Here is a 20223-nt window from a genome sequence, read left to right as displayed (position 1 = left end):
TTAGAGCTAAGTTTCCATCAAAACACACACACACATCAAATGAGCGTGGAATAAACCTAGTATAAACGTGGAAATAAAAACATGGACTGAACCTGGATTGAACATGGATTGAAGCTAGATTGAACGTGGATTGAACATGGATTGAACGTGGTTTGAACGTGAAAACGTATATTGAACGTGGATTGAACGTGGATTGAACGTTGATTGAACGTTGATTGAACGTGGAAAACATGGAATGCAGGAAAATGGAAGAAAAGATGCTGCTTAAGAAGATTGCCGCGAAAAGTAAAGTAATTCGTGAAAAATATTGTGCACTCAAATCAAGAAGAGAAATGATGGAAACCAATTGTTGAGCCATTGAAGAAGCTTACTGAACATAATGAGATGACCTTCGTCTCCCCGAAATATGAGTATAAACGGGAACCGCTACAGAAGACTACTGTAAGCGATAATTCTTTGATTATTACATTGAAACGTAAAAGGACTTATTTCTCATCGACTCCACAACGTCAATATTTCGCAGACAACTCTAGATTTAAAATTCCAACCCCTTCATCTGATGATGATGAGCAAGGATATTCACGGCCTAATAAAACATTATACCTTTCTCTGGAAGAGGATGGGGATGTAGAGGAGGAGGGAGTGAAAGTGGAAAAGGATGTTAATGATTTAGCAATACCATCACCAATGCAAGCAGAAACTCCATCATCGCCATTGCAAAGATCCTTAGATTTAAATAGTTCTTTGTCAGAATATGCACCAATTGGACATAAATATATAGAGATGTTTATGCGTAAAAATAAGGATTTAATTGATGATAATTTTGGAGTTGAACGAGATGCTAGACTTAACAAAATGAGACTTGGAAAATGTTCTTTTAAAGTAAATCGTAAAGATTTTATTATTATTGATGATGAGTATTATCAGAGTACTATTGGTCTATTTGAATTGATCTTCATGAAAGAGCCACATGATTATTCTGAAGATGATTTAAAAACATATAAGAATATTCTTTCTCAAACTAATGTACACTTAGCAAATTACAATAGCGAGGGAAAGCTTCGTGGGAATAAGGGTCCTAAATGGAAGAAAATAATTAGCCCATTATTTCCTCCAAAGAATCTTGTAAAAGGCAGCGGTTATGTGTGTTAATGATAAACCAGTGAACTATGTACATTGGAATGATCCGAACGAATTAGTTGAACGTTTGAGACTTTTGATAGCATCATCTGCTGCAGGACATACGAATCATCATAATGAGATACAATCAATAATTGAGGAGCTTCATGAAAAACGTATAATCCTATAAAAGAGATTACACTTTCCATAATATCCCAGTTGATTGTGTTACTTCACAATGTCGATAAATAAATTTGGAGGTATTTCCACTGCCAGTAATGTGAGAAAATATTTCCGCAAAACTGAAGATGAAACATTAAAATTTGATAAACGTATGAATGCATTTAATGCTAAGGGAATATTATTTCAAATTTAGGATTTGATGCTACTGATGAGAAATGTGCTGTGAATATGCGTGTTCTGCTGGATAATATGAATGCTATACGTGAGAACCTTAAAAATGAAATGCAAGAAAACAGTGATATTTTACGAAGTATTGCGTTAAGACTGGATGAAACCGAGTTAAGGCTGAATGATTTTCAAGTGAAATTGAGTAATTTCATGCAGAAACATGCTGAAGATAATGCAGATTTAAAGAAATATGCATCAATTTTCATGGCGAATCAGACTAAAGAGGATGCTGAATCAAAGAAACATATAATGAAGATATCGCGAAATTAAACAAAAAAAAAACAAAAAGTGCTATTTTTCATGCGGAAAATCATGCTAAGGAGAATTCTTCTTGAAATAATTCGACAAAGAGTTTTATTAGGGAAAAGAAACTTTTACTACCATCAAAGCTCGTTGTACCTTTGTAAACCCAACACATACCTGAAGAGTTATGGATAGTGAAGAAAAGAAAAAATTGGTCGAAGAACTGCATGTACCTGCAAGACGGAATTTTCAACGTAGAAGAGTTATAATACGAGGCTTCGATGACCTCTGGCAAGCAGATCTGGTTGATATGAAGAATTATACTGACGTAGGTTACCACTATATTCTCACAGTTATTGATGCATTGTCGAAATTTGGATAGGCAGTAGCACTAAAAACCAAAACTGGCAAGGAAGTGACAGACGCATTTACGAAGATTCTGATAAGTGGGAGATGGCCCAAAAATTTGCAGACAGATGATGGCAAGGAGTTTTAAAATAGTGATTTCAAATCGCTTATAAAAAAACGTAGAATAAATCATTACTCAACATACAGCGTATTGAAAGCTACGATAGTTGAGCACTGGAATCGCACGCTGAAGACTGAAATGTGGAAACGATTTACGTTGAATGGAAATTATAAGTGGCGAGGCATACTGCAGCGACTAGTTGAAGACTACAACGCAAGAAAACATCGTACTATAGGAATGCGACCAGTTGATGTGACGCCAGATCATGCTAATATGCTCCTGACTACAGTATACAATAATATAAAGATTGTTGGCCGTGCCAAGTTCAAAGTAGGTGATTTTGTACGAATCAGTAAATGCAAGAATTTATTCGTAAAGGGATACACACCAAATTGGACAACTGAAATATTTGAAATTATAAAAGTGCAGAAAACAAATCCTGTTACATATTTACTTAGAGACTCTAGTGGTACTGATATATACGGAGGATTCTACGAATATGAACTTTTAAAAACTGCTAATCCTAATATATATCTAGTGGAGAAGTTATTACGGAAGAAGGGTGATAAGGTCTTTGTGAAGTGGTTAGTGATTTTTCCTTTATTGGACAGGTCAGGATAGATATCTCTATACACTGTAGTTTCGTATAACTTTACTTTATTTTTTTTATTATTGATGGTATGTCGGTTATGGAATAATGTGTTGATCGTTGGAAGTTCGCTGTATGCCGATGTCTTACCGAATGCCAGATTGTTCACGTATCCGACCCTTCCCTACTATCCTTCCGAATAGATCCGAAGGTTCCCGATTACGCAATGGCAGACCGACTCGACTTAACCCGACGACATACAACCACCCTCCAATGCGATCTCACTAAATATTTGTTTATGTTTGGTGTTTGGCCTTTGTAATGTAAGTTGCGCAACTTATTATAAAGCTCATGCCTTTATTTTAAAGCTAGACATTCTCCCCCCGTTGAGAGGGTACCGAACAATCACCTTGTATGTTGTTACAAATAAATGATATTAAAATTACAATATGAAACCTTAAAATACTGATAAAGAAATTACAACTCAACAAATTATTAATTGATATTATATAATTGTGTAGATGTTAATGCTTGCATGATGCTTGCATTGTTTTCGTGGACGCATTAAGCGCTATTATACATATATGTGTTAATATTATATATTAATATGTAGTTATATTGTTCAATATGTATTTAATTTATACTTGTCGTTTTGACGTCAGTTATGAGAAAATTTATATGATTATTCCTCCAACGGTAAAGGACATATATAATTAGTTCCTCTTTTTAGATCCCCTGAGTTGGTATGCAATATAACCGCACGAATGATTCCATCTTGTCCAGGGTGAAGATCTTTTACTCGTCCAAGTGACCACTGAGAACATGGCAGATTTTTATTTTTTATGAGTACCAGTGTGTTTATCTTGATGTTTTCGCTGCCCTTTGACCATTTGCTTCGTACTTGTAGCTCGTTTAAATACTCATAACTCCATCGTTTCCAGAAATCTTGTCGTATTTTGGATATGTGTTGCCACATTGATAAACGATTTCCTGGAATCTCAGATAAATTTGTCTCCGGTATGGAGGTTAGAACATGGCCTATTAAATAGTGGCTAGGGGATAAGGCTTGTAAGTCGTTCGGATCGGCGGAAAGAGCTATGATTGGTCGGGAATTAATTACACCCTCAATTTCTATCACCAGCGTATTAAATTCTTCTAAGGTAAATAAAGCATCGTTAACCACTCTATATAAATGATGCTTAAAGATTTTTACAGTGGATTCCCACAACCCACCAAAATGTGGAGTTGCAGGTGGTATGAAATGCCACTGAATTTGATATTTAGTCGCAAAATCTTTGATATTTTGCAGATTCTCATCGACATTAATTATTCGATAGATCTCTTTTAGTTCGTTATTAGCCCCAACAAAATTAGTACCATTATCAGAATACATACGTTGGGGTATTCCTCGTCTTGAAGTAAATCTCCGTAATGCAGCGATAAATCCTTCGGATGTCAAATCCGTGACTATTTCCAAATGTACAGCCTTTATTGACATACATATAAAAGCGCTGACGTAATTTTTGATTTTGTTTCTGTTTCTAAATTTTTTCTCCTTGATGTAAAATGGGCCACAAAAGTCCACTCCAGTATGACTAAAGGGAATTGAAGCATTTACTCGTGACTCAGGTAGGTTACCCATTATGCATTGTTTAAACGTGGGTCGAAATCGAAAGCATTTGATGCATGAACGTACTATTTTTCGCACGTAATTCTTCCCGTTTGTCAACCAAAACCTTTGTCTAATATTGTATAAGGTGGTTTGAATGCCCGCATGAAATAGTCGCTCATGAGTTTCGCGAATTATGCAATCAGTTAGATGGTGTTTCGGAATTAGAATGGGGTGTTTTTGAGCAAATGACATATTTGATTTGTGTAAACGACCTCTCACTCTTAATAAACCCTGATTGTCTAAAAATGGACTTAGATTTGCATATTTCTTCGATTCCACACTTCTGTTTTTATCTAATTCAGCAATAATGTCTGCAAAGTATATTTTTTGCAGTAATTTGATTAATCGTGTTTCAGATTCAGTTATTTCTTCGATATTCAAATGTACCTTTATGAGAATTTGAATTTCTCCAACGCATACAATATGCTACAATTCTTACCGTTTTATCGAATGATGAAAATTTATTTAAAAAATTAACTTCTGATGTAATGACAGAAAGACAAACATTTTCCTTCAATTCAGGTATTTCAATTGGTTTAAAAACTCTTTTCGGCCAATTTGTTTCTGGTTCAATTATCCATGAAGGCCCGTGTCGCCACAATTGATTATTCGAGAAATCGCACGGTAATTGCCCCCTGGATAAACTGTCAGCGGGATTGTCTCTTGATGGTATATAACGCCATTCATTATCTCCGCTGAGTTCTATAGTACTCGTTACTCTATTCGCTACATAAGTTTTTAACCTATGTGCTGGAGTCTTTAACCGATGTAGTGCTATCATTGAATCACACCAGAAAATACACTTTTCAAATCGCTTTATATCTATAGTATTGCTAACCTCATGAAATAACTGAGCTAATAGAAACGCTCCACACAATTCAAGTCTCGGAATCGTCAATGTTTTTAACGGGGCTACGCGAGATTTAGCATTCAACAAATGAGATGTGGTATTTCCATTTTTATCGCATGACCTGACGTAAATACATGCACCGTATCCTATGTTGCTCGCGTCGCAAAAGCCATGCATTTGAATCTTTTGGTAATTTGGGATTAACAATTTTCTCTGAAATCGAATGGATCCCATCAAGTCCCATTGATTTAAGAAAATTATCCACTCTGTATAAATATTTTGCGGCAGCGATTCATCCCAGGCAATGCCTGCACGCCATATATTTTGCATTAAACGCTTTAAATACAAAATGATGGGTCCTAATAACCCTAGCGGATCAAATATTTTAGCTATTTCAGCTAATATAGACCTTTTAGACGGACTTTCTTTCCTCGAAATTGGTTTGGGGGTGTAACAAAAATTATCATCGTTCGCATTCCACGTCACTCCTAAAGTTTTTAAGTTATTGTCGATCTTTAATATAAAATTCGAATGTAAAGCATGGGAAGGTAAATCCTGGATTATTGCCGGTTCGTTAGAAGACCATTGATGTATGGTAAATCCCCCCTTTGATAATAATGTAATTATTTCATTACGTAAACTTCGCGCTTCTTCGATAGTATTTGCTCCGGTCAACAAATCATCTACATATAGATGTTCTTTAATGATTTTAGACGCTTTTGGATAATTTTCTGCTTCGTCTTCAGCTAATTTATGCACAGTGCGGATAGCTAAAAATGGGGAAGACGATACACCGAATGTTAAGGTGTTTAATTGAAATGTTCGAATAACGCCTTGTTGACGCCATAAAACCTTTTGATATTTTCGGTCTTCTTCATGTAAAAGTACTTGTCGATACATCTTTTCGATATCTGCTGTTAGTACATAATGGTACATACGAAACCGTGTTAAATGTTGAACTAACCTACTTTGTATGGTAGGACCGACCATTAATATATCGTTCAAAGAAATACCCGTTTTGTCTTTGGTAGAGGCGTCGAATACTATTCTATATTCGTAGTCTGACTTGCTTCCTTAATTATGGCGTGATGAGGCATATAATAACCATCATCATTTTCATTGTCCACTATTGACATGTGATTCAATGTTAACCCTTAGCGCTCCGTTGGCTCCGCTACGGAGCCATCCGTCATTTGTTTCGTAGCTCCGTAGGCTCCGCTGCGGAGCCCAATGTTTTTAACATGATTACGTTTAGGATGTTCCGGAATTGTCGGCGTTGGCAATTGTTATGTGTAATTAAAACATGCTCTGTCTCTCTACTGTCTTGTTTGAACTATTTTTTGGCTTATTATATGGTTAGAAACATGGAGAAAAATAATTATTATGATGAGGATATGGAGTTGAGTGATAGTGAAGATGTGTTTGATTTTCGAGTGTTAAAAGATATTGTGGAAGACAATGATGATTGTAATTCTAACACTTCAAGTAGTGGTTCTGAAATTATACTACCAAAGAGACGACGAATGATGGTTATTGAAAGTGAAAGCGAAGAGTCGCTGGAAGACTTAGATGAATGGCGTGATGTCACGGAAGAAATAGATATGCCGGATAGAATTCCCTTTAATGTATCGCCAAAGGTCATTGGACCACAAATTCCTACAAATATTGTACAGCCAATACAATATTTTAAATTATTTTTCACAAACGAATTGGTAAATGAAATTATAAAAGAAACCAACAATTACGCAGAAAATGTTCTAAGGTATAAAGAAATATCTAGTAATTCTATTTGGCAAACATGGCGTGCGGTCGAAGAGGATGAGTTTTGGGCTTTTATTGGAGTTATTATCAATATGGGTATGATACCTCTGGCGAATATGCAGGAATACTGGTCAGTTAAGGAGAATAGTCACATCCCTTTCTTTAGTACAATATTTACAAGAAAGAGATTCATGCAAATATTTTGGATGTTGCATTTAAAAACACCGGATCCAGCGAAAAATGATATTAGAACACGTATTCAACGAGCATCTAATTTTTTAGAATCTATAAACTCAAGATTTTCAGACTATTTTATACCTGGAGAAAATATATGCGTTGACGAATCTGTAGTCAAATTTAAAGGAAAGATAAGTTTCATCACGTACAATCCCAATAAACCTACCAAGTGGGGCATTCGAGTATACGTTCTAGCAGATTCCGAAACTGGATATGTCTATAGCATTCTTCCATATTATGGAAGTATCACTTCCGAAAATCTGCCAAGGCGAGATTTACTGGTCAGTACCAGAATTACCTTGCATCTGTACCAACAATTATTAGATCGGGTACCTACCGCAGAAGGATATCATATGCATACCGACAGGTATTACACTAGTATACCCTTAGCTGAAGAATTAAGAAAATTGAAGTGCCACTTAACCGGTACCATACAAACTAACAGAAAAGGTGTTCCAACAAGCCTGAAGAAACCAAAATTAATTAAAAAAAAACTGTCGCATACAAACGAGGAAATACAATGCTCTTAGCTTGGAGGGATAAGAGAATAGTAACGTTATTGAGTAACTGGCATAATGCTGGAATGATAACCACTAATAGATTTATTCGAGGGGGTGCAAACGAAATAATTGAAAAGCCAAGTGTAGCTGTCGGGTACACAAAGTCGATGGGTGGTGTTGATCGGGCTGATCTATACGCCTCATGTTATTGCTTTTTGAGGATGTCACTTAAGTGGTGGCGAAAACCATTCTTTTGGGGAATGGAGATATCAATCATTAATTCGTACATCTTATATAAAACTGTACAGCACAATAAAAATGAGAAAGCACTGACGCACTTAAAGTACAGGAAAATTTTAGTCGATCAACTCGTAGGAGATTTTCGTCAGGAGAGAACAAGAGTTTCTACATCAATTTCTGAAATCAGACTAAACGGAAAACTGCACATAATGAGGAAAGGTTCAAAAAGGGACTGTGTTGTGTGCTCTACAAGGAAACAAAGGGATGGCAGGCGTCAAACAAGTGAATATTGTGACACTTGCCCAAATAAACCCAGAATGCACATGGGAGATTGTTTCAAAAGATATCATACCATGGTGAAATACAAAATTTAAAATTTATCTTTTATTACAAGAAGAAAGTGCATATGTATAAAATAAATAAAATCAAAAACGTTTACAAGCACGTGTAATTTTTCTCACTTAATATAAGACTCCTTCTTCTCACACGTTCCGCTGCGAAAATGTGGCGGAGTTGGTGGTAGGCAGTGGTACAAAAACGTACGGAGCGCTAAGGGTTAAATATTCATTAAAAATCTTTGAATATTCTTCACGTAATTTGTCATTTAACATTAACTTACGCTCTAATGTTTTAAATCGATTGAGAGCGATGTCACGTGAACCTACAAAATCTTTATAAATTTGACGAAATGGCAATTTGACTACGTATCTTCCGCTTTTTTCTCTAGTTACCGTTTGTAGAAAGTATTGTTCGCATTCTGCTTCTTCTATAGATAAATATTTAGTATTCGATACTTCTTCAACTTCCCAAAATTTATTCATTATATTCTCTAAAGTGATAGAATAACACGATTCTTCTACTCGAACCGAATCCAAAATATTGCCTGCTATTACCCAGCCCAATTGGGTCTTTTGTAAACATAAGTCTATATGATCGTTGCATAGTTTTATTTGACCAATAGCCAATAGTGACAACGTTTCTTTAGATCCAATTAACAAGTCGATAGAACGCGCAACATGAAATTCTGTATCGGCTAGTTTAATGTTAGCAGGTAATTTCACCCCTTTACGATTAACTGTTTTTGACGGTATCGCATTAGATATTTTAGGCATAACGAAGCATTTTAAGCTCATAGAATAATCGCTATTAAGAGATTTTATTGTAACTCGCGCTACACCAGATGACATAGCATACATGCCATCTATTGTAACAATATTCGTAACACATGGTTGCACTCTTGTATCCAATCGCTTTATCATAGTTTCCGATATAAAATTGTTCGTAGCCCCTGTATCTAACAATGCCCTACCCTTAATGTATGTTTTATTTCGACTTTGAATCAACACGACCGCCGTTGTAATAAGTTGAGGATAACATGAACTTTGATCAATACAAGTGGTTGCCGCTTGTATTGTTTCCTCGCATAGTCATGCTTTGTCCCCTTCATCTAATTTTACCTCTTTTAATTTGTTCTCTGTTTTTCCATTATTTAAATGCAATAATGTATTGTGATGTTGGTTGCAAATCGTACATCCTGATAGTTTACAAGGTTTACCCCTATGTGTTCTAAGACAATTGTAGCATAATTTTGCACCTTTAATAAAATTAAAACGATCTTGAGGAGTCCAGCCTTTGAAAATTTCACAGCGAAACAATGGATGTGCTTCCTTCTTACAAGCTATACAACTTGTCGTTGCCTGCGTTGTAAATGCTTGTGCTTGCCCGATTTTACGACGCTTTTTTGCAGGACCTTCTTGTTTATTATTTTCGCTATCTTTGGGTTGTACTCGCTCTCTCCTTGACGCGTTTACAGCACACCTATACAAAAATTCATATATCTGTTCTAACGAAGGATATTCTTCTCGCGTTAGACCGGCCTCCCAAAGATGAATAACAGATTTAGGCAATTTGGATTCAAGAATGTGTACAGCAATCTCTTGTGTCACCTTAACGCCTAAGGTCTGTAAAGACGCCACATGCTGCTGCATTTCATCGGCTAATTTCGTAAATCCCTCAGTTGTTTCTTTCTCTATTTTTGGTAAATTCAACATTAATGACAAGTGTTTCGAGATAAGTATTCGTTTTACCTCATAAGATTTTTCGAGCATTTCCCAGGCTTTAGTATAATTTGCGCTGCTTATAGAAAATATTCCTACTTTCTTTGCCGCTTCGTCAATTAACGCTGATTTCAAATAGTGAAGTTTTTCTAAATCTGATATATCTGTTCTTGAACCGATCATACTAAGAAAAGCATTTTTGAATGAAAGCCATTCTTCGTATTTTCCATTGAATACAGGCAGCGTTATTTCTGGTAATCTAACACTATGTTTATTAGTGCATGCTGTATTCATACTTTCATTTGATCGCGCATTACTATTACCTGCGCTGCTTGCTGTACTTGCACTATCTGATATTGTTGTCATATTTTCTACTCTAACAGCGACTTCGTAATATTTTTCTTGTACTGTTTCAAATTCAGGCTGATGGTTGTCGTTTGGATCTAACACCATTAATTCATCGAATAATTCTTCAAAACCATAATATAAATCAGTTAAACGCTTCATTCTTAATTTGACGGATACACTATCAACTGAATCTTTATCCAAGATTTTGCTTAACGTGGTTATCTGGCTTTTTAATGTTGTACGCTTCTGAATGATTAATTTTATTCTTTCCGCCATCTTGTAAATAAATATAACAATCCGAACGACTTACCTTATTTCCATGTATCTATTTTCTTAATTTTACTCTCCTATCCGAATCCAACCTCACAGGAGGCACCAATGTTTTTTCCTTTATTGGACAGGTCAGGATAGATATCTCTATACACTGTAGTTTCGTATAACTTTACTTTATTTTTTTTATTATTGATGGTGTGTCGGTTATGGAATAATGTGTTGATCGTTGGAAGTTCGCTGTATGCCGATGTCTTACCGAATGCCAGATCGTTCACGTATCCGACCCTTCCCTACTATCCTTCTGAATAGATCCGAAGGTTCCCGATTACGCAATGGCAGACCGACTCGACTTAACCCGACGACATACAACAACCCTCCAATGCGATCTCATTAAATATTTGTTTATGTTTGGTGTTTGGCCTTTGTAATGTAAGTTGCGCAACTTATTATAAAGCTCATGCCTTTATTTTAAAGCTAGACAGTTAGGATTCGATAATAAACATAATTCATGGATAAATAAAGATAATATTTTGCAAAAACAATATTTATTAATAAAATTATTCAATTTAAATATAATTAATTTATTCTATAATGACCCCATGGTAGAGTCGATACAGTTCCGTGCACGATATAACGCTTATCATCGTATGGGCTGAGAGCTACTTTCCGTTGCGTAATCGAATAAACATTATGTAATTTTGAGCGAATTAAATTTTGATTACGGACTTGTACAGTAAAATTTGTTAAACATTTCTTATAGTCCTCGAAGGTTATGTTTCTATCAACAACGTAAGTCTTAATACCTTTAGCTATTTTGATCATTTTATTTTGTACATTAAATGTGTAAATTTTTGATCTCAGTCCAATAAACTCTGTCATTATCTGCCCATTATTCTCAACTTTCATCAGCCCAGGGACTTTTTTATTTACTAGAGGTAAATTGTACTGATTGTTGGGAGAACTATCGCTTGTATCGAATCTAGCAAGATTCTCCCTCATAATAGTGTAAATATCATCACACTCAATTCTGTATTTTAGACTATCCGTATCGGGTTATAACGCTTTACATTTGCTACCGAACGTAGGAAGCATATAATCATAATGAAAATCATACAAACATGTTTTCCAAATATCAAGAATGCTCATACCTATGTATATAGGCTTATCGAATTTAGCTGCTAATTTTGATAATTCAATCGCGACCAAATTCTCACTGAATATAGTGCGACTGTGAAAATTAGGCTTAGCAATCATTGCTTCAGCACCATATCTTCCCTCCCACCTACTCACGAGTCTCACATCAACTCTATTTCTAACATTCTCCATAGTCTTACCGAACACCGCATTGTTCATTAATTTGAAAAGATTTTTCTCAAACCCATTTTTAAATGCTGCACGCAAACTAGTGTTCGGATCGATATATTTACGTAACCAGGTGGACTGGTGAAATCCTAAAACGCGATGAATGTTCCTTAAGACAACACCATTACGCATACATTGCTGTAAAGCACAATAGTGTATAACATAGCGCTCCTTATTTTCTAAAGTTGCAAGTAGCTTCTTCTGACGTATACCCGGTGGTGCATCACGTACGGGACAAAATGGAAGGTCGGAATGTTTATCGTGAAGCATGCTTGGATACTCTAAGTCAACCTCTAAAATATAACCCTCGGGTGAATCTATCGGTATATTATAGAGATATCCAAGTTATTAACATTTTCATTCCAGCGAAATCCGTGAGTAGGTAGCGGTTGAGACATTGCCCACCCATACAAATTATTTACATCGTAGTACATTAAATACTTAGAAGGTTCCTCGGGATTGTAGTTTTGCATGTACCGATTGTTAGCCTTTTCATAGCGGTGCGAGCATTGGCTTAAAACACCACGTATGCCCCGTTCTACGAAAAGCAGCATTTCTACGTCAGTGAAAAGTTCTAATCTTATTCCTGTATGTTTGAGCATTGCATCCCAAGTGAAGCCTGGGACTGTAAAATAATGAGCAGGATCCAAATTATAAGTTTGCATGCAGCTATCACGAAAATATTCGAAAACGTCAGCCAACAAGAGTACATCAGTTTTCAAATAGAGATCGCTATACTCCCCAAGTGTTCGTATTTGAAATTTGGTCCATACCTCCTTAGCGTGATTATACGCACCCTCACTAATGTCACTATCGGATAATTTATTATAGAATATCTCGCGTGGAGGTAAAGCAGTTTCTTCCAGACGGTTCAGACTATCCATGTAATCGTAAGGAAAAATACCTTTCCTTGCCAGAAGGTTAAATTGTTCTATGTTTAAATATGAGAATTCTGACTCTAAATTTTTTAACTGTGATGTCGTTATATATGAACTCAATTTGTCTAAACTAGATACCATAAATTTGAAAGAATCGATAAACCTTAGTTGTATATTATATTTACGGATGAATTTAGTGAATGAAATATACTTCTGCTTATGTACAGGTAACAAGTGTACTGAACCTTCATACAAGTTAGCGATTGTACCGAAAATAAAATGTGCATCATAACCTGATAAATTATGAAAAATTACTGGTATTACATGTGAATCTTTAAAGTATAAATTACAATTATTATGAGCAGGTCTCCTATATTTACCAGTTAAATGATCATGATCGCGAACACTTATTTGATCTGGAAGAAACGGCTTTTTATATATATGACAGTAGGATTCAGTATAATGCCTTGAATTTTCTCTAATTATTAATTTATGCATAGGTATTACTGTTTTCAGTTTTTCACTCGCTATACTAGCCATTTTATCAAGCCCATGTACAAACCATTCAATACAATCAAGTCCTCGATATGATTTATAATTAGAAAGCGTTGAATCACGAACGCTTTTAAAATAATAACCTTTACTAAAAGCAGAGATGAAACGGGAGATTGCTCATGCCGTGTCCCGAAGCAATCCTTGCTGGTAGGCGGCGCTTCGATCCCATCGTTTAGCTTCCAGATGATTATGCCCTCGCGCCATCTATCGAAACTGATGCGAAACAACATGGCAGAGCTTCGAATAGGGTAAAACAGATCTACATTAGGTAATTTTATAATTTAAGAAGATATTTTTATTTTAGCGTAGAAAGATACACGAAAATATCATTAATTTGTTAACAAACGAAATTAATAAAATTATTATACATATACCCTACATTATTATTACAATATCCTTCTTAAATTGAAATATATGACTTCCAGAAGATTTGTTTGATATGTATATATATATATATATATATATATATATAATTACTGCTTCTATATTCTAATATTACTTTTTCCCTCCTATAGTTGCTTACACTATTTCCACAATGATGAGAAACTAAAATCGCATGAACGTGATTGTGCGCAACTCCATAAAAACATCCGAATTGTGCTACCTGCCAAGGACCGTTGGGTTTCCTTCAATAACATGAAGAACAGTGAGAGGGTGCCATATGTCATATACGCTGACATTGAATGCTTGCTTGAAAACGTTGAGCCAAAGGATGACGATATTGGTATTTATCAAAAACACATACCTTTTAGTATAGGTTATTATTTTAAAAGCGTTCGTGATTCAACGCTTTCTAATTATAAATCATATCGAGGACTTGATTGTATTGAATGGTTTGTACATGAGCTTGATAAAATGGCTAGTATAGCGAGTGAAAAACTGAAAACAGTAATACCTATGCATAAATTAAGTATTAGTGAAAATTCAAGGCATTATAATGAACCCAACTGTCATATATGTAAAAAGCCGTTTCTTCCAGATCAAATACGTGTTCGCGATCATGATCATTTAACTGGTAAATATAGGGGACCTGCTCATAATAATTGTAATTTAAACTTTAAAGATTCACATTTAATACCAGTAATTTTTCATAATTTATCAGGTTATGATGCACATTTTATTTTCGGTACAATCGCTAACTTGTATGAAGGTTCAGTACACTTGTTACCTGTACATAAGGAGAAGTATATTTCATTCACTAAATTCATCCGTAAATATAATATACAACTAAGGTTTATCGATTCTTTCAAATTTATGGCATCTAGTTTAGACAAATTGAGTTCATATTTAACGAGATCACAATTAAAAAATTTAGAGTCAGAATTCTCTAATTTAAACATAGAACAATTTAACCTTCTGACAAGGAAAGGTATTTTTCCTTACGATTACATAGATAGTCTGAACCGCCTGGAAGAAACTGCTTTACCTCCACGCGAGATATTCTATAATAGATTATCCGATAGTGATATTGGTGAGGGTGCGTATAATCACGCTAAGGAGGTGTCGCTAATACTAAGTTGGAATCTCGCGCTCAGTTATTCTAGGCCTTTGGGCTCGACTTGAGTCTTCAAAATTTGTCGCTAGATGGGATAGCTGTAGGGGAGTTGAGAGGGAGAAAGGGGACTCTTCCTCTGCAACTACGAGTTCAGACGAGCTAGCGAGCGGACTGAGGTAGTACCTGGATTGCGACAAAGGAGGCTGTTCCTCGGTGATTGTTCATAGCGAATTAGTGGTAATTAAAACAAATTGTAAGAAACAGGTACTGTGGTATAATTTTCTGCTTTTTTCCTCTCAATGAGGGGTTTTCTTATGCGCTGCAATTAAAGGTTATAATCACTGAAAATATAGAAAACTTATTCTCCTATCCCTCTACAGCATTGATAGTATTAGTCATCAATATATTATATATAATCACTATTGTCAAAACATGGTCCTTCGAGCCGGATGCTGTAGGGAGGTAATATAGTGGGTTCTCTTAGTAGTTGATGGCGCGTTAAGATATACTAGCGGGCTCTTTGTAGTTGGATAAGACTTTCGAGTATAATAGCGCACAGTGTTCTGATCATAGTAGTGGCTTTGAGCGGATTGCCGCTTTCAAACGTGGACTCATATCTTATAGTCGAAGATTAATACATACACAAATATTGTTATTTGGTGCCCATAAGTTAGAATAATTAAGATAGTAGTATCTACGAAAAGACTAGTTAATCTTCAAAAATCTAGAGAAGCTGAAATTAAAAATACCGTCATTGGTATTCGGGAAAAGGATTTAAGTACATTAACTCGCGCAATCGTATAATTGAGATTAGACGATATTAGATCAGTATGGGTCGAATTGCGACAAACGAATGCAGAAATAATCGGGCGAGATGATGAGGAGGCTTTACAGTATATCAATGAAAATATTTTCCTGAATATACAGAAGCTATTCAATGAGGCCCGCGACGAATTGACTTTGTTACATGATCAGTTACCAGACGTACATAGCTCTGCCTCATCGTCACAAGTTGGAAGTATAGAAATAGGAACATCAGACAGTAGGTCTGCGAAATTGCCCAAACTAGATTTGCCTCTGTTTTCCGGTAACTGTGAGGATTGGGAAAGCTTCGGCGACCTTTTCGGTACGCTTGTACACAAAAGAACCAATTTATCAGATGCTGCCAAGCTTCAGTATCTTAAGTCATGTTTGACTGGCAATGCTACGGAGTTTGTCAAGGGAATCGCGATTACTGATGCCAATTATCTCTGGACTTGGCGAGCGCTAAAACTTAGATACTGTAACCCTCGTCTCATCGTGAGAAATTATCTGATAGAATTATCAAATTTAACACCGATAAAAAGGGAATCTGCAGAAGGAATGCGTAAACTGCTGGACAATTCGCAGAGAATCATTAGGGCACTAACAAGTCTTGGGTTACCGGTTGACCATTGGGATGTATGGATAGTACATCTAATTTCTAATTTGATGGATGCAGAATCGCAAAAACTGGGAAGCTGAGGTGAGAATCAAAGATCGCGGTGTAGTAACTCAAGCATTAGAAATTGATAAGGAACCTGCGATCCTCGATCGTTTTCCAAAATTATCAGAATATATAGAATTTCTGGAACGTCGAGCACAGGCATTGAGTATGATTATGGTTGTTGATCCCAAAGGAGATTAAAGTAGGCGAAAATTCACGTAGAACTACCCGATCTAGTTCTAGAAGAGTTCATCATGCGTCTGGCAATGCTAAAATTAAAAATCAAAATTTAAAGTGCTATTTATGTTCAGGACTTCATTGTCTTTATGAATGTTCTAAATTTAAAGAAATGGATACAAGAGATCGCCGTAATGAGGCTAGACGTGTGAGATTATGTTTTAATTGTCTAGGTCCACACGCATATTCTCTTTGTACTAGCAATCGACGATGTTCTATCTGCCAGGACAAGCATCAAGTTTTGTTACACATAGAGAAAACGGAGAGGTCTAAGAATTCGAAGGCAAATAAACAATTGGAGAATTCAGAAACCGACATTACTACGAATTCAGTTACTGCATTGACTGCCAAGACAAGTTGCCATAGTCGTGTAATTCTACTAGCTACTGCTCAGGTATTATTAGTTAACCCCGGAGGGAAACATATGAAGGCCCGAGCATTGCTCGATCAAGGTGCGGAAGCGTCCTTTTTAACCGAATCAGTAGTACAGTTACTGGGACTAAAGAAGCAAAGATTAGAAGTAAATTTAACTGGTATTGGGGAATCATCTAGTATCGTATCTAAATCCAAGATAGAAGCTCAACTGAGATCAGTGCATTATCCGGAATTTGGCATAGACGTAGAAGCACTTGTTTTACCACGTCTTACGTCTCAATTACCTGATAGGGAGATATTTAGTGGTCAGTTCGATTTATTTGAGGGGCTAACATTGGCGGACTCGCGGTTCTATTGTTCTGACACGGTAGACATCATTTTAGGTGCAGATGTATATGGGAGTTTGTTAAAGGAGGGTGTACGTCATTTCCCTCCTTCGCGATTAGTTGCTCAACATACCTGGCTAGGATGGATTATTTCGGGACCAGTAGATGTACATAGTTCACGGCGGGCGGTAGATAATAACACGAAGCATAATGTAGCATATGTTTTCCACTGTTCCATTGAAGATTCATTAGGGCAGTTATTGCAAAAATTCTGGGAAATTGAGGAGGTACCAGACAAAGGATCTAGACTGAAACCGGAGAAAGAGATTTGTGAAAATTTATTTAATAGCACTTTTTCTCGTACTAAGGAAGGTAGATTTATAGTTAGGCTTCCCTTAAAGGCTGAGGTTCCGAAAGCCGCGACTGAAACTAGAGGCATGGCTCTTAGAGCGCTAGCATCGTTGCATAGGCGATTTGGGCGCGATAATCAACTAGCTAATGCATACCGTGAATTTATGATCACGTATGAACAATTAGGTCATATGGAAAGAATTCCGGTGACGGAGTTGGCTAATCCAAATGCATGGTATCTACCACATCACCCGGTCATAAAGAGATCGCCTTGGAAATTAAGAGTAGTGTTCGACGCTTCACGTCAAACGTCAGAACAGTTGAGTTTAAATAAATTGTTACATATAGGACCGGCTCTGCAAAAGGATCTTGCATTAGTGTTGACTAACTGGAGAAAGTATCGGTATGTTTTTTTCTGGGGAGATATCATAAAGATGTTCCGGCAAGTAATCGTTCACCCTGCTGATCGAGACCTGCAAAGGATTTTGTGGAAGGTAAACACTGAGGATACACCTATCGAATATCGTTTAACCACGGTTACGTATGGAACTTCGTGCGCGCCGTATTTAGCTATCCGAGTTCTACTTCAATTAGCGCAGGATGATAAAATTTTTCCGTTAGGTGCATAATGTTTACGTGAAAACACATGCGTCGACGACATTTTTACGGGTGCTGATAGTATAGCAGAAGCCATCGAAAAACGTGATGAACTTATAAAGTTGTTACAGACGGCTGGGATGGAGCTTGACAAGTGGACTGCTAATGATAATGCACTGTTACCTGCAATGGACTCTCAGTTTGCTGAAATAAAGAAAACTATAGAGCAGATAGATGGGATTAAAACGTTAGGTGTACAGTGGTTGCCTATGCTAGATACATTTAAATTCGATTCGAGTTCGCTTCAATGTTTTGAGCATCCTCCGACAAAACGAACTGTTTTGTCCATTATAGCACGTCTATTCGATCCACTTGGTTGGATGTCACCGTTTACCATAATCGCGAAAATATTAATGCAAGATTTATGGCTATTAAAGTGTGATTGGGACACCCCCCTACCAATTGAAGCGATGGCTCGTTGGCAGGACTATCAGAAAATGCTCTTATTGGTATCTGATATATCAATTAAAAGACCACTAAGAATGTCAATAACTTCTGATTGCGAGATTCATGGATTCTCGGATGCCTCTAAGCGAGCTTATGCAGCGGCAGTATACTTGCGAGGACGAGGAGAGGGTAACCATTACCGAGTTTCTCTGCTTATGGCGAAATGTAAGGTCAGCCCGGTGAAGACTGTTAGTGTGCCTAATTTGGAACTAATGGGAGCGAATCTATTAATAAAACTGATTCGTTATCTGCAGAATCTTACTTGGCTTAAGGACATTCCTATATTCACTTGGTTCGATAGCCAGATTGTTTTGGCTTGGCTGCGAAAGCACTCAAGCTCCTGGAAAACTTTTGTAGCCAATCGGGTATCTAATATACAGACTGAACTGCCTTCTGCGAGGTGGAGATATGTACCTACAGCTGATAACCCGGCTGATTTGGCTACTTGAGGTATAAGATCTGAGGAATTGAAGTCGTGGAGGCTATGGTGGAGTGGTCCTGCATGGCTTTCCCAATCCTCTCAGGAATGGCCTGAAACGCCTCAGAAGGTGAAGAGTTTACTTGTACGCGATCCTAATGATAGGGAAAATTAAATAATAAGTAAATATTCTGATCTGAATCGTATGACTAGGATTATCGCGTATTGTCGGCGATTTGCTGAAAATTGTCAATGCCGGAAACAAAGCAAGGAGAGAGCAGTAGGATATTTAAGTACCATAGAATTAAGAGGAGCTAGATTAGTATTGATAAAATTATCTCAGGCGCATTCATTTAAAACTGAATTTGGACTATTAGAACAAAGGAAGTTCTTGCCTAAAAATTCCAAACTAAGTAGTTTGAACCCATTCTTTGATGAACAAGATAAGATTTTAAGAGTAGGCGGAAGATTGATCCAATCTTCCTTAGGTCGAGAAGCCAAACACCCTCCGATTTGTGTAAAAATTCGAACTTAAGTACTGTGTATGTTCGTTACGCACATAACATATGTTTACATGGCGGTCCTACGCTTACGACAAATTTTGTATATAAGTATGTATGGATAATAGGGTGTATGAGTTTAGTAAAACGCGTAATTAGAACTTGTACAAAATGTCAACGTATGAAGCCACACCTAGCTGTACAATTGATGAGTGACCTGCCAGCTCATCGAGTAACCCCGCCACCGCGTGCTTTCACGGTCTCTGGATTGGACTATGCTGGACCAGTGCAATTAAGGATGAGCAAAGGGAGAGGCCAAAAGACGTATAAGGGCTACAAAGCTCTCTTCGTCTGTTTTGCAACTTAAGCTGTCCATCTGGAGTTAGTC

General features: G+C 36.6%; 4 protein-coding genes across 4 annotated transcripts; 2 read left to right on the top strand and 2 right to left on the bottom strand.

The window, feature by feature from the left end:
• Positions 1 to 3513: 3513 nt before the first annotated feature.
• Positions 3514 to 6489, bottom strand: LOC136774994 (uncharacterized). Its single transcript, XM_066729470.1, has 3 exons — positions 6420 to 6489; positions 4924 to 6375; positions 3514 to 4814 (listed from the first exon to the last, which is right to left on the bottom strand). The coding sequence occupies exons 1-3, from the start codon at positions 6487 to 6489 to the stop codon at positions 3514 to 3516; spliced, it is 2823 nt and encodes a 940-aa protein (XP_066585567.1).
• Positions 6490 to 6717: 228 nt separating this feature from the next.
• Positions 6718 to 8465, top strand: LOC136774993 (piggyBac transposable element-derived protein 4-like). The gene is made up of 2 exons (XM_066729468.1): positions 6718 to 7801; positions 7882 to 8465. The coding sequence occupies exons 1-2, from the start codon at positions 6718 to 6720 to the stop codon at positions 8463 to 8465; spliced, it is 1668 nt and encodes a 555-aa protein (XP_066585565.1).
• Positions 8466 to 8573: 108 nt separating this feature from the next.
• Positions 8574 to 9522, bottom strand: LOC136774992 (uncharacterized). The gene is made up of 2 exons (XM_066729467.1): positions 9485 to 9522; positions 8574 to 9396 (listed from the first exon to the last, which is right to left on the bottom strand). The coding sequence occupies exons 1-2, from the start codon at positions 9520 to 9522 to the stop codon at positions 8574 to 8576; spliced, it is 861 nt and encodes a 286-aa protein (XP_066585564.1).
• A 7351-nt stretch (positions 9523 to 16873) lies between these two features.
• On the top strand, positions 16874 to 19870 carry LOC136774991 (uncharacterized). Its single transcript, XM_066729466.1, has 4 exons — positions 16874 to 18429; positions 18493 to 19282; positions 19391 to 19480; positions 19679 to 19870. The coding sequence occupies exons 1-4, from the start codon at positions 16874 to 16876 to the stop codon at positions 19868 to 19870; spliced, it is 2628 nt and encodes an 875-aa protein (XP_066585563.1).
• Positions 19871 to 20223: the final 353 nt, after the last annotated feature.

Source organism: Prorops nasuta, unplaced genomic scaffold, assembly GCF_024137725.1.
Source record: "Prorops nasuta isolate Cenicafe-Biocafe unplaced genomic scaffold, Cenicafe_Pnas_1.2 PNAS00007, whole genome shotgun sequence".
In the NCBI taxonomy this organism is placed as follows: Eukaryota; Metazoa; Arthropoda; class Insecta; order Hymenoptera; family Bethylidae; genus Prorops; species Prorops nasuta.
This window is presented reverse-complemented; position numbering and strand designations above follow the sequence as displayed.